Source organism: Parasteatoda tepidariorum, chromosome 12 (genome assembly GCF_982258835.1).
Source record: "Parasteatoda tepidariorum strain Cologne lab strain chromosome 12, Ptep-v5.0, whole genome shotgun sequence".
NCBI lineage: Eukaryota > Metazoa > Arthropoda > Arachnida > Araneae > Theridiidae > Parasteatoda > Parasteatoda tepidariorum.
In genome coordinates, this window is record NC_141766.1 from 3,663,143 (window position 1) to 3,682,682 (window position 19,540).

At 31.5% G+C, this 19,540-nt stretch overlaps 1 protein-coding gene across 2 annotated transcripts in view; it reads right to left on the reverse strand.

Moving 5' to 3' along the window:
• The window catches only part of LOC107456875 (uncharacterized), an 82,629-nt gene that overhangs the window by 6,586 nt on the left and 56,503 nt on the right, over nucleotides 1-19,540 (reverse strand). For both annotated transcript variants that reach the window (XM_043052342.3, XM_016074844.5), the window contains 6 exons: nucleotides 12,073-12,198; nucleotides 9,965-10,075; nucleotides 7,437-7,614; nucleotides 3,132-3,301; nucleotides 2,300-2,447; nucleotides 705-828 (listed from right to left, as the gene is read on the reverse strand). In XM_043052342.3, coding sequence (XP_042908276.2) covers nucleotides 705-828; nucleotides 2,300-2,447; nucleotides 3,132-3,301; nucleotides 7,437-7,614; nucleotides 9,965-10,075; nucleotides 12,073-12,135 — 794 coding nt within the window. In that variant the 5' untranslated portion in view covers nucleotides 12,136-12,198. The remainder of the gene's footprint in view (nucleotides 1-704; nucleotides 829-2,299; nucleotides 2,448-3,131; nucleotides 3,302-7,436; nucleotides 7,615-9,964; nucleotides 10,076-12,072; nucleotides 12,199-19,540) is intronic.

The window sequence follows — 19,540 nt, forward strand, 5'->3', positions numbered from 1 at the left end:
AGGACGTGCTTTCCTTCATCAGGTAGTTAAAAATGACAATGCGAGAGCAATGAACGGTAAAGAATGAGTGGACGAAAATTTCAATCAACACAGAGATGAAGAACGGGTGAGATGGGAATCAAAAACAAAAATAGGGGAGGAAGGAGAGAGAGGGAAGGGAGTACAAGTTGGATATTAAATCAATTAAACAAGAATTTTTTATACAATATTTAAGAATTAATTATAAAGAGAATCAGCTTTCAAATTTACAATGTTGTTTTTGTTAACAAAAATCCCTTTTTTTTTAAAGTATCAAGTTCGGAATTACAATTAAATGTAAAAACAATTTTTGCATCTTGAAATTTAAAAGTGTGATGTAAATTTTAAATAATCTTTTTCTACGGCCTTTAATAATATCAATTTTTTAAGGATATATATGTATTGAAACACAATATGCAAATACTAACAGTTGAAGTCAAAAATGCTATAAATATGATCATTTCTTTATTTTTTTATAAAAACACTTTGGAAACATCTGGTTATAGAACTGCAAAATATTATGCAGTTTTTTTTTCTTTGTTTTTGAGTTCATTATAAATGTATTAATAAGTCTATCAATACAACAACACAAAATGAAAATTATTTAGCCTAAATATTATATTGCATAATACAAATCAATAAGCAATATACTAAACATAAAAATAAGAAGTATTTATCTACTATACCTATAACCATCATCAGAGGATAAATGTAGATAACGCATCACATATGCAATAGCTACAGTGGGAGATCTTGATATACCAGCCAAACAGTGAACTAAAACACACCCACTTCCTTCGCGAACCTTATCTGAAATAAAAACTAAATTTCTAAACTTCAGGTGCACAAAAGGTTGACAAAAATGCTAGTGGCATTCAGAAAAGTAATTGGAGTGAAGGGCATAACTGATGAACACATGAAAGTATTTAAATTGAATGTAAAGTTTAGCTAAAAAAAGATGCGTCTGAAACAGAACAGCACAAAATAAGGAATTTTAATGTCAGAAGACGATTGTACCATTTTATTACGTATGTAAGGTGATTCGGTAAAGGTCGGCACAGACATCGTAAGTCGTAACATTTTAATTACCTCTAATCTTATCATTTTACTAACAGTAGCAATGGATTAATGAGAGATTATGACTGTTGCTTGTCCTGGGTCTTGGAAAGCCAGTTATGATGTATGCCCTTAAAAAAACTTGTAAAATTTTTTTAAAGCTGTTTGTACTTGACAGTGTTTACAATAATCAGAAAACGTCCGGCAATACACATCGGCACAGGAGTCACCTTCAACCACTAAATATCATACAAGTTCGTTGTTCGGTCCTCGACGCATCTACCTTGGCATAACTTTACATTCATTTTAGATGCTCTCTCAATAATAAGTTGATGAGTTATACGCAATCTCAATGCACTCCACTTACTTGAATTTATAACCTAGAAAGGAAGAGCTGCTATCGTCATTGTATTTCTAATATTATCCAATTTACAGTTAGACAACATTTATCGTTTGTTACTAAGACATAGGATTTTTTTTTTTAAAAATGAAAAATTGCATGAAAATTTCTAGCACTATTAAATTTTTTATTAGAATTAACATTAATGGATATTATTTACTTGGAGTTATTTTAATATAGGAGACATGCCTTTTTTTAATTGTAATTTTATGCTAGTACTATTTGGTTTTATTAAAATATAGTGGACATGCTATTCCTCTTATTGGTATACTTAATTACAATCTACGAGTACAATTTAAATGGAGTTACTGAAATAGAGTGGATATGCTAATTCTCTTTATTGTAATTTTAATTGCGAGTGACTAAGTGAATCGTTAATATTACATTGCAATGACACGGTGATATTCCTGTCAAGTAAGAAGTGAAATCTAATTTACTTCTAGACCCGGTTCCATCGCGACAGCTCGTGCTGCAGATTTTTTTTAAAATCTGCACATTATTTATCAACTTTCCTTTTATTGTTAAAAAAAATAATAATGGCAGAAAATGGCTATTTTTTAAAACATCTCTAAACTTGTTTCTTATAAAAATTGAAAAGCTGAATTGAGAGACACAGAAAAAAAAACGTAATTTTTTTTTTTTTTAGAATTTTGTTTAAATTTTAACATAAATTTAAACTTTTCATGTGTAATTTCTAATAACCTGCAGATTTAGCTTTGAAGCTGGATTTTACACAATTAATCTCTTTCGCAGACAAATTCGGAATTACGAAGATATAGTGCTGTAGATTCACATTTAAAGCCATGAAAATATAAAATCTCTTACCCAAGAAATGAAAAGCTTGTGGAAAAAAAGGCAGTAATTTTTCATTATAAGTGTCATTGACAGGAATACGCATGAAATGACCTTCAGGTAGGAATTCTGGTCGAGGACAAGATGTACTGACATTTAATTCATAAGTAATGTTATGATCCTGAAAATAAAAAAAGAACATTCGAATAAGTCACATCGCAAACTTTTACACTTAATTAGGCTTAAAATGACCGTTTAAAACATCAAGTTCATTCCCAGGCGGTCAAGCCACTTTATACCTGGGTGTAAACAGGCAATAGTTCAAGTAGAATTTAAAATCTTTAAACGACAAAGAAACAGTAATTAAATAATCATTAAACTTAAACAAAAATTCGAAAAAATATATGAAGCTGTAGTAAAGCAAACTCTCTTTACACACTCACTCACGAGACGGGGATCCGAAAGATGTTCCAACTATAATTGTTTTCTGTTTCCTTAATAAAAGCTTTAAATGTAACTCCCCTAAATTACTTTGAGGCTAATCCTCGACACATACCAATAAAGTCTTAGAATTTAATTTTTTCCTCTCACTTTTCGTAATAAACAACGGTAATAAACACTTACTTTATAAACCGAGTATTATAATTATCAACAATATGGCCAATATCAATTACATCGGACAATCGAGGTCCTATTGTGTATAAAATCTCAACATTTTCTACAGACTACAAAGTATATGTTGCTCATTCTAATGTATGGGGTAAAATGAAATATAACAAATGGCGACTAAAAAAATTGTGTGCAACTCGCCATTAGCTGGTAGCAAAATTTCTTATTTTTGCAATATGTAGAATATTTTGCTTACCCTGAGAAGGTCTCTATTCAAAGCATCTAACTGTGAGCCTAAATAAAGGAATGGCAGAATTCTTGTAGGTCCAGAGATTGGTAAACATGGTTGTGAAAGTGATGTAAGTGGTGCCCGAGTTTTATCTTCACAGCATTCTGGGTAGTATTTCTGAAAATCATTGAACCCACCTGTAAAATAGGAATTATTAGGAAATATAAAAAATTATTAGTTAGTGAATAACGGATGTTAATGGCTAATTTTGAAAACTTCTATATCCAAGCATATTATATGGATATTATACCATTTTTGCTATTAGTTAATTAAAATTGAAACATCAAATCTTTCTAGCAAGGTCGATCAAATCTTTAGGATGACCTATCAAGCCCTTATCTAGTTATACAAATAGCTTAAAAGGATTAATATAAAGTAATTTACAGTATAATATATTTAAAATAGCAGAAGGTCTTTCTGATAGGTTTAAAAGTAAAAAACACTTTTACGTAGCATATAACATTTCAAGTTATAAATACAATAAAAATTATTTTAAAAAAAACCAAAGATTTTTAAAATTTAGTGGCATATAACTTCCAGCTGCTGCACATTTTAGAGGAAAATATTTTCCTGTAGTAGAAATAGTTAGGGTGTAAGCAAGATTAAGACTAATAAAAGTAACGCTGGTCAGCAACAGCACGTAGAGGACCCATGAGGTCATGGCGGTCAAGACTCCACAGTTTTGTGGCATTGCGGTAAATACTGCATTTGCTTCCCAGACAAGCTAGCACCCATCAATTTGAAGCTGGGTGGGCGGGCTTCAAGCCACCGCTGAGGATCGAGCCCCAGTTTCACAAAGACAAGTCAGTGTCTTTAAACAAATGACTCAACTCGGATGGTCACAGACAAGCTGAAGTGAATTGTGACTGTCCTAGTGTGCGTCAAAAAGAGCTTCTTAAGCTAATCAGGAACAGTTTGAGGAAGATCATTGGTCTTCTCACTGGACACTGCACTCTCAGGAGATACCTATACATAATGGGCGTTGTATCTGATCCTCTTTGTCGAGGTTGTCATCTTCAGGAAGAGTCTTTAGGATAGGGGTGCTCAACCTGCGGCCCGCGGGCCAAATGCGGCCCGCCAACCCTCGATGTGCGGCCCGCGGCCGCAATCTGAACAAAGTGAAAAAAAAAATTTAAATATTTGTTTTTGAAAAATAATAAAAAAAATTCGGTAATTTAAATTTACAGTTATAAGTTTTTGACGCACCCAATCTCAATCAATGTAGTTTTTCGATGGCTAACGCTACGGATTTCAGCATAGTTTTAAAAATCCCAATATTTTTAATACATCATTATTACGATTTACGAGTTTTAATTACCACTTTTGACGCTTTTCGTATGTGCCGATTCCAATGACTTTTCGGTAGTTATTGCTACCCATTTTCAAGTGTTTCTAAAATAGCGATTTTTGAAAGTTATGAAACGCTTTATTTGTGCAAACTTCATGGAAAATCTAAATGACTTTAGATCCTTTCTTCAACAGTTATTGCTGCACATTTCCGCCCGGTTTTTAAAACTTCGATATTTTAGCATGATATTATTACAAATCGCTCATTTAGATAACCATTTTTTGACATGGCTTATTTGTAACGATTTTATCGCGAATCAAATTATTTTACAATCGTTATTTTAGAAATTATTGCTACACATTTCTACAAGGTTTTGAAAGTACCGATATTTTTTATACGCTATTGCGACATTTTAATTTCAAATCTCGCATTTAAATTACATAAAATTTTGATGGACTTTATTTACTCCAATTTCATCTAAAATATTAAAGTATTTTGGTTATTGTTTTAGTAGTTATTACGTTTTCCCCGTGATTTAAAAAGATTATGATATTTTTAATACTTTGACAGCAAGCGAGTTTTGAATTGCGCATTAAAATAATTATTTTTTACGTGCTCTGTTTGTGCCGATTTTATCATTTGCGTTGTACCGATTTTAACACGAATTTTTTTTAAAAGGTTTTTCGAAAGTGTTTTTTCTTCTTTTTTAACTGTATTGCTGCATTTTTATTTGTGATTTAGAATATACGTGATATTTTCACACAATATTACAACTCGTGAAATTCGATTCAGCTTTAATTTTTTTCGTAACTTAAAAAGTAATTACGTATCTTAGCCAAATCAAAACCTTCCCAGGAAAAAAAACCGAGATGTGTTTAAACGCGGTCCGTTTTGCAAAAAATAAATAAATAAATAAATAATTCAAAAAACGGCAGAATTCTTAAGTCCCATGAACACGTGCAAGTTTAACAACACACATCGAACCTATTCTTTTTGTTGTCACATGTAATTTAAAAGTCATACATCGTAATTTGTATTTACGCTATCTCAAAATTGCGCATCGCATTTCGTATTAACATTAACAAGATTTAAAAATAATCCATCGCGTTTCGTATTTACGGGATTTAAAATAACATATCGCGATTCGTGTTCTGGCGTTTAAAATATCATCCGTTGCTACTTTTCTCGCACGCGTTTTAAAAACCATATATTGCGATTCATATTCATGCATTTTAAAAATCAAGTGTTGCGAGTAGTCCTCTCGCAATTTAAAAGCCACACGATTCGTCTTCACGCGATTTGAAAAACAAGCATCGAGTTTATTATTTACGCAATTTAAAAATCACACATGGCAATTCGTATTCAAGCAATTAAAAAATAACACATAGCAATTCGTATTCAAGCAATTAAAAAGTAACACACCGCTATTTGTATTTCCGCGATTTAAAAACCCAGAAAGGAAGAACACCATCTAGGACAAATTCCAAAACTGATTATGTTATTTGCTCTAAGTTTAATACTACCCACAACAATAGCTTTTGTCGAAAGACTGTTTTCCAGAATGAATTTGGCCTGTTCAAAATTACAGAGTAGTCTTTAAATACAATCATTACATTTTCATTTAATGTCTCAAAAAATATCACATGATCAAGTACATAAAATTATCAAAATATTCAAAAATTTTGCATATTACAGTGTAACCATTAAGAAATTTTTTAAACCATTTTCTATCTTCTTGGAGCATTTTATATCATTTATGATTATATGCTGGGAAATGATTTGTATATCATTAAATTTTAACTGTATAAAAAATTTAATCAAGGTAAGTTTCGAAAAGTAATGTAAATTTTATTGATTGTTAATTGATTGTGTATTAATTGTAAATAGTAAGTGTCATGATAAAAATATATTCGTCATAAAAAGTTGTAAGCAAGTATCTTAATAGTTTTTTATTATTAAGGAATATAGTTCCTTAAAATTTAATGTGTTTTCTTCTTTCTTTTTCTTTCCTCTCATAACCTCTTATTATTAATTTAAAATAAAAATGTCTGAAAGATAAAGTACATTCCCTAATAAATGCTAAGTCTTATTTTCCACTTAAGGGGTTTAGTTTTAGTTTTAATCATTTTTAACCCTATAAACTTTCTTTAAATCAAAGTATTTAACTTGAATTTATATTAATGACTAGAATATTTATTTATTTGAAATTTAATTCTAAAATTTACGTTAAAATTTATGTTTAAATGGACTTTTGTATTTTGTAATGTGATAAAAAAAATTTTCAATTTTTCCATAGTTTTTTAATTATTTCAATTTATCTATTTTTTTTTCCGATAAATTTATTCTGATTTTCGAATTCTGTTTTCCTTCTTAAGTAATCAGTTTTGCATTTTCTAATTTTAAACGTTTTAAAGTATTGTATTTTCTGCAAAGAGATTACAAGGTTAACCGACAAAAAGAATTTAGTGTTATATAAACAATGATGTTTATATAACAATCACCACCAACAATTGCTTTCAATATGTCGGTCTAAACACTTTGGCATGCGGCCCTTCATTGGTCAATCTGCTGTGCATGTGGCCCTTCACTGAAAAAGGTTGTGCACCCCTACTTTAGGACATATACTTTGTAATTGTGATGTGCATTTGGGTCTGAGAACTACAAGACATTCCTGTCAGGTGTTTGCTGAACTTTATTTCAGCTATAAAGCTTTCTTGCTAATCATGACTTAGGGTTTTGGTACAATAGACCTCTGGTCGATGTGCCCTGCTCTTTGGAGCTGCCCAACCTCTAAGTCTTAAAACACAAAGACATTGTGATTCAATATTTAGGCTAGGGTACATATTTATCTAGGTACGATGTATCGGGATAAATAACTATATTCTTTAAAGAGTTGTGAATATAAATCAGTTTTGACCTAATATCCACTTTCATTGGGAACTATTTTATGTAACTATAAAATTTGTAATAATGAAATAAATTACCTGAAAGCAAATTGACGCTTTGAAAGACAACTTGCAATTTCTTCAGCAGAATGAGAATGAAACTATCTGAAGGTATACTTTCAATATCCTTGGAAGATTGATCATACACAACAACATCTAACTTTTCTTCAATATCACAATGGCTGCATGTATGAATCAATAATTCTTTGACAGATAACTAGAAAAAATTTACATGCGTTGAGAGAATTATAGAGCTATTATTTATCTAGGAATAGGAGCTAATATTTATCTAGCGTCAGGAATTAGAACTACAGTTTTCAAAAGTTTATAACAAGAATCAGGTTTAAAAAAAACAATTTTATAGCAAATTTATGTGATAGGGCATAAATTTTATAATAAAAATAAACGAGTTCGACTGTATTCAACTACATAGAAACTGACTTAGTATTGAAAGAACGTCTATTAATACCTGATTTTACAGTCATTGCCATGCTGTTTCAAAACATTTTGGTTATACGCGTTTCTTACAATGACGCAAAATTAATGAATAAAAAAATATGACACTTACTACAGTTTTAATGAATTGTTTTAAGAATATTCTGATATGAATGTACGTATCAAAACTTATCTAAAAAATAGCAAAAGAAGAATTTCAGTAATTAATCTCTCAAAATCTCATACATCCTTGAACTATTCATTGATGCAATTCTATTACTGGTTCTTTTACTTGATTAATATGACCTGTCTATTAGTTGACATTTCATACTAATTTGTCAAAGTACACTCTATAACAAAAAAATTGACGCACCAAGAAGCAATCATTCGATTGCTTTGAAATTTCGTATGCATGAATGTTTTGAACAGATATGGCTGGAATGATGCCGACTGGGGACGTATAGTCTTTAGCGACGAATTTCGCTTCCAACTGTGTCCTGACGATCATCGAAGACGTGTTTGGAGACGCACAGGGCAGAGGGGGGATCCTGCCTTCACTATTGCCCGCCACACCGGCCCTCAACAAGGCATTATAGTCTGGGGTGCCATTTCCTTTGACAGCCGGACCCCTTTGGTCGTCATCAGAGGTACACTTACTGCACAGCGGTACGTCGACGACATCCTAAGACCTGGTTTGCTACCGTTCCTTTTGCAGCGCCCTGGGCTGGTTTTTCAGCAGGACAATGCCAGACCACATACGGCACGTGTTGCTATGAACTGTCTGCAAGCTTGTCAAACTCTTCCTTGGCCTGCCAGATCACCAGATCTCTCTCCCATCGAGCATGTCTGGGATATGATGGGAAGGCAATTGCATCTGGCACGGAATGTTGATGACCTCGTTCGACAATTGGATCGAATTTGGTAGGAAATACCGCAAGAGACCATCCGGGAGCTTTATCGGTCTATGCCACGTCGTGTGGTAGCTTGTATCCAGGCTAGAGGCGGGTCAACACCTTATTGAACTTGTTACTGTAACTCTGTAATAAATTATTCAATTGTTCTGAAATTTTAATCATTTATTATTCTGTACATTGTCTTCCTATCCACCAATTTTCGTTTCAATCAGACAACTCCTTCTTGGTACGTCGATTTTTTTGTTATAGAGTGTATTTTATGGAATAAAAGCCAAATTCTACTATTAAAAGTAAATTTCTAATGCAGTAGATCCCGCAGTGGACTGATCGTTAAGACACGGTTCCCAGCAGATCACCGAAGTCAAGCATCACTGGCTACGGTCAGTGTGACGGTGGGTGACCACTTGGATCAGTCTGCGTAGGGACTGAAGGTGTGCGGTATTGGTCCTCGTTAAACTGTGCTACCGTAAAGTGCTTGACTTCGCGCGTAGGTCGTCGGGCTACCGAAGCGGGGGGTGCCATCCCCTCCGCAGAGGATCAAAATTGTGATGGCATGTCTTCGGATCATCTTCCGGGATGTTTCCCAGACCGTCGCCAATAGCCCATTGTGCAGCTCTAGTGTGACGTACATTAACAACAACAATCTAATGTAGTAGAGTATCTTTGAAACAATTTTTTTACTACGTTGGAATGTAGTTCAATTGTTAATGATAAATTAATATTTATTAGGCTTTGACATTAATTAAAATGAACAACCTTAAAATTATTTACTCTTAACTGTATCTATGAAATAAGTTCTACTTTTGATTTTACTTCTCTTTTATGCGTGACAGTAGATGAAATAATTAATTTTATGACTTGTGCACACTAACCGCATGTTATAGGGGTGTCGTGCTATTTACAAAAGTAACTTTTAAAAAAGAAAAAATTAGGTTAAATTTTATCAATTGGCTTAAGTATTATACAAAATTAAGATAAACCTTCAAATTTTAATAGAAAATAAAACTTTATGTATTCAAATGATGCTTAGCAATTATTTTTGTTTTTTTGACAGTAATAAAAATTGTGCATACAAAGCCCCTTATCACTAAAGAGTGAAATTTGTTATACTGGAGAATTTAACCCTAATATTTTCTTACTTTAAACAAACGCTATCTTTTAAATCTTTTCTTCCCTTAAACAAACGCTAATATTTTCTTAGAATGATAAAACAATTACCTTATCTTGCTGTAATCTTCTTTTAACGATTTTAGAGCAGCAAACGTTTACTGCGGTTGAAATATGACAAGCATTGTGCTCTATAAAAGATCGGCTGTCAATGATCAGAACCTGTAAAATTAAATTAACTATAATAAAAGTAAATGAACTATTGTAAAGAAATTAAAGTAATTATAAGGTTATGATGTATCAAAAATTTAATCTTTTTTTTCCTTGAATACGTCGATAAGTTCTATTCGTCCTCGAAAAGGCACAGTTTGCTGTAAGGGGTTACTTTAATTTATAACGTTTAACTTTCATGTTTATATTTTGGAAAGCTCTAATTAAAATATTAAATTTAAAAATAAGATAAAAAAATTCTGTTTTCGAATAGGAAATACTAAAAACTTCTCCCTAACTTTGTATTAAAATAAGTATTTTTAACTCTTAACGGACCATCGTATAAGCGGCATAGCACTTTTACTTGTTGGGTCATGTGACACGCATATGACGGTATTTTAATCACCCTTGTCATAGTTATAACTAATTTGACTATAATTATAAAATTATAATTAATATAAATATGCAATTAATACATAATATAAAGGATAGAATATAGGAAATAGAATATTATATAATTATTACAATTATACCTGATGGAAAGTAAACTTAAAATAATTTTGGGCAGATAAAGCAATTCATTTGCTGAGTCTTTTATTTGTGCTTTTCCTTCTACTAAAACTAGAGAAAATATAAAGAAAGAAAAAACAATTTTTAATTATAATTTCAATTAATTTTAAATATTTTTTAATTTTAATTATTTTTTAAAGTTTTAAAAAATTAAGGGGTTTTTCATAATTTTTTTTATTTACTGTTAAAAATTGCTTCCCTGTTTCTTTGTATTTTTATCGCATATAAAGATTTCTTACATAGGCTTTGTTTGTCAGAAGAAGGTAAATACATTCGCCACTGTTTTCACGAGAAGTAAATAAAATAACACTAAATTCAAGCAGTTATACACTAAAATCTGGAGAAGCTATCTACAGAATTGTGTTTAATTTCATGTATGTATGGACAGTTTCCATTTGATACTAATTAACAAGGCCGTTTCATTAGGTCAATTCATTTTATAGACAATCACTTCATTGACGGATCATTTCATCGACTAGGTCATTTAATCATCGTTTCATTGACAGGGTCTACAATATCATCGACAAGTCATTTCGTCGACATGGTCATTTTTTAAACTAAATCACATCGTCAGTGTGTAGTTTGTCTAAGGTAAGAACTCCTCCCGCCACAAAGTCTGAGGCCGTCAGGTGCTATGGAAACAAAAGTGGGACATTTAAGGGGCTTCACTCTAGGACTAACACAATAGACCGAAGAAAGAGATTCTCTCGCCTATCCGAGCCAAAACAGTGACCCCTACTTGAAATAGTCATACCTCGTTACCATAGTCACCGCCACAGGAGTTCTTATTTTAGACAAACTATAGGATTATTTCGTTGACAGAGTCGTTTCGTCGACATGATTATTTTGTCGACAAAGTCCACTATATCACTTCGTCAAGTAATTTATTTGGCAGGGTCACTTCGTTGAAGGGTTGTTTCGTCAACAACACGATTAATTCGGCGACAGGATCTTTCATTGTAGTTTCATGAACACTTTCATGCCTAATTTTGAAAGTATTTTTAGGGCTTGTTAGGTTATGCGGTATGTCATTTGCTTTTCCTCTTTCCAACCCAGCTTGAAGCCAAATTTGTATACAGTGTTATATTAATATGCGTACAAATATACATATTTATATAATAGTATGCAAATGCAATACAATAAAAATATTATTGTACAAATTTACATACTAAGGAATTATATATTTGTATACTATTATTTGTATATCAATTTACATAATAATAAACACATAATATAAATTTATACTAATACATAACAAATTTGTGTTTACACATTTGTATGTACACATTGTATGGTACACATAATATAAATTTGTCTGACTTTGAATACTATGAGAACTTTCCCTATCGGTAGAGTTTTCGGAGACTTGACATAAAAGTGGAATCTAAAAATAACTCTTTTATAAAGAAACAAGTTTTTAGGTTAAACAAAATTCTTACAGACTCATTCCTGTTCTTAATAACTGATGCCACTTGATGAACATCAACACAACGAACAGCCATGACAAACTCTTTGCCGATTCTTCGCCTTTCTATTCCATATTCTTCTTTCACATTGTAGATAACCTGCAAATATTTTAGAAGATAACAAAAGTTATTTAGATTTAGTTCCTTAAAGTTTTGTCCCAGAGAAAACATTTCTTTCTGTAATTATCGTAATAGTCTTTCATTTATCTCTTGGCGATCGAAATGGGCTGCAGGGGGCAGAACTCTCTATCTTTGGCAACACTTCGCATATTTTCACCATTTGCGTGTGGAGAGTCATAGGAGAAGGAAGTACGTTGGTTTTTGTCTTGATTTTCAAATAGATTAAAAACTTTTAAGTTATGAAACTATATGGAAATGAAAACTACATTGAAAGTAGTTTTGAAAGAAACAATCCTGGAAATGTTTAAAACATATTTTTGATAAGTAAATACGAAAAATATTAAGAAAGGGGAAAATATAGCACATGCCTACACGAACGAACATAAATTGCACTATAGGGGGAAACTGTGAGATGAATAACAACCTTTGACCTCTTCCACGTTTACACATCTGGACAAAACTTCAGAGAAGTGGAGAGAATTTAGAATATTTGAAGTAACCTTACTTACTGGCGAAGTTCAGTTTACTTACCGGCGTATGTTCGCCAAAATAAAACTTTTACTTTTATGAAATCACTCTCAATATTTTCAGTGAATAAATTATGAAAAATATTTTTGTGTAAGTCATACTGTATTAAATTTTTAAAAAAAACTAAGTTTTAAAAAATAAATATTAATTTAAAGCTATATTAAATAGAAAATATTTCAATTAATTTTATATTTTATTATTCCCAGAATATTATTATTACTTATTTAAATAATGAATATGATGAATCATGAATGTATTAATAGTTTACAGCAATTCTGACTGTATCCATTTTTAAAGAAGAAAATGTCCAATAAGTGCCTACCAAAATGTAACGAAAAAGTGTAAAAATAACAACTGTGAATTTTAGTTGAATTTAATTTAAAATACAACAGCGAAGCTTAAGTGTAAAATGAAAGGAAGAATAGATAAATTATGAACCGTAATAGCCCTATTTTTTTTAAATAAACAACGCTGAACTTAAAGATATGTTAAAAAGAAGGAAAAAATTATTACAAGTTCTCTCAGAAAAAAAAAGGATTAAGAGAAATAAGCAAAATTTTGAAAAATAAAAAGCACAAAAATAAAAAAATGCTTTTAATACTAAAATACAAAACTGTAATACGAAGTAATGATGAGATGTTTGCTTTATAATTTTGACAAATTCAATGACGATTCACTTTGGAAACATGAGCTCAGATTAAAAATGTATTTGGATATTTATTAGAATGCAATTAGAAATTACTTCTAACTTTAATATACAAGAATTGATTTTATGATTACAAAATATTATTAAATTCGCTTTTGAGAAAGCTAAACTTTAATTCTTTAGAACTACTTCAAGAATCCAATGAATGCACAAAATGCATATTTTATATCCAAATACAAATTATATGCTTTCAACCATTTAGTTTTGAAATGAATTGAAGCTTTATTGGAATGAAACAAACATTTTTGTTAACTTTTTAAGTAGTCACAAATTAGATTTTAATAAGAACTGCAATAAGATAGTTAAAAATATAAAATATAAGTTACGAATAAAATGACGATTAAACATAAATACAAAATAAATATTTTAATTATAATTTAGAAAAAGGTTAGAAAAAGGAATTTTTCGCAATTAATAATTTTTCTCTACTTATTTTTCACTGTGGCTCTGAAATTGAGACTTAACTGACAACTTTTAAATGTGATTGCTAAAACAGTTATGTTAAATGTCTAATTATATATATATATACAGTGGTGGCCAAAAGTGGGGACATTTTTTGAAAGTTTCATGTTTTCCAACTTTGTGTTCTTGTAGAATATATTAATTTTCACTTAAATACAAACGTTTATATATCAAATTGAAGGTAATTTAATGTAGAATTTAATAATAAATACAGTATTACAATATCTGTATTACAAAACAAAGTTATGCAACTTATAGTAAGATCTATCTTAGATTTGCATTTTTTTAAAGTGATACTTACACGATCAATACTTAGTAGGATAGTAGGAACTTAGTAGGATTAAGACAGCTTCACAGCGTCTTTTTATCGAGTGAACGAGTGTTTGGTTGGTTGGTTAGTTGAAGTTTAATGGCACAAGAGCCAGAAGTGGCTATACTGCGCCAGTCTCTAGGTAAAAGAATTGCACTTTTACTTAAATTAGTGAATACAGTCCTATTGTTTTGATGAACTTGATTAGATTGTGATGTATAGGGTCACCAAGTAGGGATGAAAGATTGGGATAAAATCTGCCGAAAAGTTTCTTCCTCAAATATTTGAATCGTCTGCAGTTAGTTAATATGTGTTTAATTGAAATATCAACTTGACATAGAGTACAGCTGGGTGCAGGTTCGGCTACCAGTAAATGCATATGCGTAAAACGAGTATGCCCGATACGTAGTCTATTATTTAAAGTCTGGGTTTTGCGATCAACAGTTAATGTCTTACAATTATCAAGATTAGGATAAATTTCATGTAATTTATTATTATTATTACCATTCCAATGATTTTTCCAGGCTTGATGAACTAAAGATTTACAAATGTGTTTGAGGTCCGAACATGTCAAGAGATTACTGCTTAGGTTTTGAGTAGTTTTAGCTATGATATCAGCACGGTCATTTCCAAGAATGCCGACGTGTGAGGGTATCCAACAAAAATATATGTTGAACCCTCGGACTTGCAATTGCATAAAGTGGTTTTGTATTTTTTTTGAATTATGGGGTTTTTTCCAATGTAAGGAACACTAGATATAAAGCTACGAGAGTCAGTATAAATTATCCATTCATTTTTAGTTTGGTCTGAAATAAAATTAAGAGCTAGCAAAATAGCATAACATTCAGCAGTGAAAATTGAAGTTTCGTGAAGAAATTTTTCAGACATATTAAAACTTTCGTAAGCAACACCGCAACCAACATGGTGATCATGTTTCGATCCATCTGTATAAATAGGCGTAAAATCCATATATTGATGACGATGTTCGTAAAATCTTTGGCTAAAAACTGTTGGGTTTGTCTCGGATTTTTTCAAACTATTAAAAACGTTTAAAACACAAGCTGTAAAGTCAACCCATGGTGGGATAGCGTCTGTGTAAGTAAAAACTTCAAAATTTAAAATGTTAAGTTCACATAAAATGTTGGTGATTCTTATTCCAAATGAAGGAATGTAAGACGGGCGTGAAGAGAAGTGAGTAACAAGTTGTGGATGGCAAACACAAGAGTAAAGTGGATGAAGAGGATTCGCTTTTATTTTAAAATAATAGTCCAGAGATAACTTATATCGACGAAAATGCAGAGAAGGTTCAGAACATAACACATACAGACTCTCAACTGGTGAAGTCCTGAATGCACCTGATGAAATTCTTAGTCCTTGATGATGGATGGTATCCAGATATTTTAATACAGATTGGCGGGCTGATGAGTATACAGAAATACCATAGTCAAGTTTGGAACGGATAACGGAGCGGTATATTTTAAGCATTGCGTCCATGTCAGCCCCCCATGAGCATACGAATGATGCCATGAGCATTCATCTTTCGTAATCACATGGTGCCAAGAATCAATTATAGCTTCAATAAGTTGTCTTTTATTGGATGGACGTTTTTTTTCGTACAAGAATTTTTAATGCAGTAAGAACGGCACTTTAAAACAAAACTCCTCTAGTTACGCTCAATTTGCGCTTTTGTTTTCATATTTTGCAATCTGACAATCTTGTTACGAAAATATTTTTTAAATCATTCTTGAAAAATTTCCCGTTCATGTAAGTACATTTGAATTCGCTACTTGCTTTATAGATGAAACTTATATTTCATCTATGTTTTATTCTGTTTTTTCTTTTTATTTTATTTTATTTACTGTTTTTACGTGTTATTTTTACTTTTTGTGTTCTATTTTATTTGTTGTAATTTTTGTAAAAAAATTTTTGAGTGCTCCTTACACTATTGTATTATTGTATTAATATATTTTGATTTGGCTATATTGATACAATATCAGAAAGCACTCTTTTTGCGGATATAATCGTGTGGGCTGATGAAAAGATTATATCTTTTATTTTCCGGTTTTTTTAAAAAAATTTTATCCTTTTTTTTCCAGCTGCTTGTTCTTTTTTTCTCTCCCCCCTTTTTTTTCATATGTCTGTAATTTTCCTTCGTTATATCTTCATTTTGAACCTATATATATATATATATATATATATATATATATATATATATTTCATTCTTGAAAAATTTTCTGCCCATGTAAGTTGATCTGATTTTGCTACTCGCTTTATAGTCCCCTTTTTAATGTTTTTTTATTTTTATTTTATTTTATTTTCTGTTTTTACATGTTACTTATTTTTACTTTTTGTGATCTATTTTATTTGTTGTTATTTTTATAAAAAAATTTTGAGTGCTCCTCACACTATTGTATTAATATTTTTTGCTTTGGCTTTATTGATACAATATCAGAAAGCACTCTGTTTTGCTCTGTTGTTAATCGTGTGACTTAATCGTTGACACTCATGAAGCAATCCAAAGTCTTAAATTTGTCCAGCATTTCCATTACAATTGCTTTACAGTCAGGATCCATGTAGTTATCCAGAAATTTACTGTCGACATCTTCGAGGGCAACCCAAGGTTCTTTTTTCGTTGTTGTCATGTTAATCTAGAAATCTTTATCCTTGATGAGTTTGCGGATATCTGGACCAACAAAGATTACCTTTTTCAACTTAGCTTGGGATAAACCTGGAAACTTTTTCCACGTGTATTGGAAACAATAGCCATCTTTTGGAACAGCCTAGACAAACGGCTTCATTACACCTAATTTTATAATTAGAAGGGGTTACAATACTTTTTTTGGATCAACTAAGCTGTTTCGAATTACATTCTTGGAGCCTGGGTCAAGATTTTGCTTTTTCGGCCATTCTTTCTTGACCCAATGTTGAGTCTTGTCATGGCTGTCCCACTCACAAATGAAACATGTGAACTTTGCAAATCCACCCTGTTGAACAAGAAGCATGGAGATAACTTTCATATCATTGCAAATGGTCCAACTGTGGTAGATATATTTTATTTTGTCCAGGACGAGAGTCAGGTTTTCACTGCATTCTTGTATACATACCGAGTGTCTAACTGGTACAGATGCATACTGGCTCCCAAGATGAAGAACAGCTTTAAGGCTTTTTTTAGATTAATCTATAAACAACCTCCACTCATCTTTATCGTAGATGACATTAAATTTGCTCATTAATCCAGGAACATCAGAACAATAGACGAAGTTCTCCTCTTCATCAAAGTACTTAATAAATTCCTTTTCACGATTCCTGTACCAATAAAAAGATGTTCCTTTGGCCAAAAAGTCTTTTTCTTTCAGTCTGGAGCCTAACAATCCAACTGTCTCTTTCGAAAGGCCAAGATCTCTAGCCAGATCATTAAGTTCAACGTGAGAGAAGGTCTGAGGTGAACCGGCTACAGATGGCTAATATTCGATCTTGCCTTGAATTTCTGGATGTTCCGAATCGGAAGAGATTATTGGTAATTCAGTTGAAGGCAAAGACACAGACACATCAGGACCATGAGGTACGGGGCGTATGGCCGATAGATTGCTATCAGGATAAGATATTAGCCTTTGATTTTTCCGGTTATACCCACGAACATGGCAGGAACAAAAATAACAATCATCAAAGTGGTTTTTGAGCTCCCTCCACGTCATTGAAATTTCAAATCGTAAAGCAGTTTTCTTTTCTTCTTGATGCCATAAGCGTAGATCATTGAGACACTGTACAGAAACTTTATGAGGTGCCCACGATTTGTCCTTGTCTCCGAGTTTCATGCCAAAATATGCGAGATAAAGTTATCTTGCATAGTCTGTAATGTTCATCATGCGATTTTCAACAACATTATATTCGCCGCATATATAACAAAAGTCATCTGGTAAATTTTCACAATGTCTCGAACTCGAATCCATGTTCTACAAAACGCACGGAAAAAAGCAGACGTTAAAATGACTCTCTATTACGCTTGCTAGTGTTTCTGAGAGGTCAGCGAACCTAGATAACAATTCTCGCGACTCTATTGGTAAAGAGAGATTGTGGCAGAGAGAGAGACGGTGACAGGAAGTAGTCATAGAGGAGTACTTTTGTAGATTTAACCAAAATAGAATGCTGGTTTGTCAAGAAGGGAAGATCTTTAAAAACGAAAACTTTTTTTATGGTAAATGTTCTTAACAATTCCAATAAAATTGAATTTTTCACAGAAACGAGACGTGATAGAAATTTTTCATTATTATTTTCCATTTCAGCACCAAAAAATACATTAAGTTCAGCTATCAGACCCCTTGTATTTTTTTCATTATAGAATAAAAAATATGACTACATTTTTTGAGAATTGTTTTAAAAACTTTCTGATATAAAGAATAGCTTTTAAATTTTTTTTGTGTCAAAGTTGAAAAGCTTTTTTATTCCCGGTGCGAAAAGCAGCTAAGCGAAAAATTTTGGCTCTACAGCATTAGGATTTTTTACTGATGATGATCCTTCCCTTGAGTTAGTTTTGAAATTATTAAATTCATAATCATTATTATTAATTAAACTGGTGAACAGATTTTTTGTTGCATTATTCAACTTGCCTGACTAAAACTATAGATTTTTTTTAAAAATGACATTTTTAGTTTACTTTTTTTTGTCGAAATGTACAAGTTTAGAAACTTTATGTGTAACAGGGGGTCACGTAAATGTTGTGACATACTTTTAAGGGAGTTGGGACACATCCGGATTAAAATTACATTGGAACCTATGCTTGGAAATGACGTTGTACTAGGCTAGAGTTGCTTCTCTATTATGACATATTCACTGAAGCACACGATGAAACAGTTCCTAATATTGAAGCATCCCTAGCGGCGTATGGTGACGTTTCCAGAGATGGATTCCTATGCAATTTTAATCCTGCTGATGTATCCTAACTACCCTAGAAATTTGTAGCAACATTTACACGATAAATAATGTTTTCAAACTTGTTCATTTTGACATAAAATAGACTAAAAATGTATTTTAAAAAAAAAACTATTATGAAAGTATCGAAGATCTGTTAAAAAAATATCTGAAGAAAAAAATTTGTTTCTCAGCGTTATTATTAATAATCACTAAAAATCATGCGATAATTATTAATCGTAATTATTGTTAATCATAATTATTCGTAATTGACATAAAAGTCGCTGTATAAAGATAGGCCCAACTTAAGCAATGAATAACTGTTACAAACACACAACGACACAACAATTGTAAAATTCTCGCAAAAAACAGAGCCTCCGAATATAAGTTATTTTTTAAAAAAATAT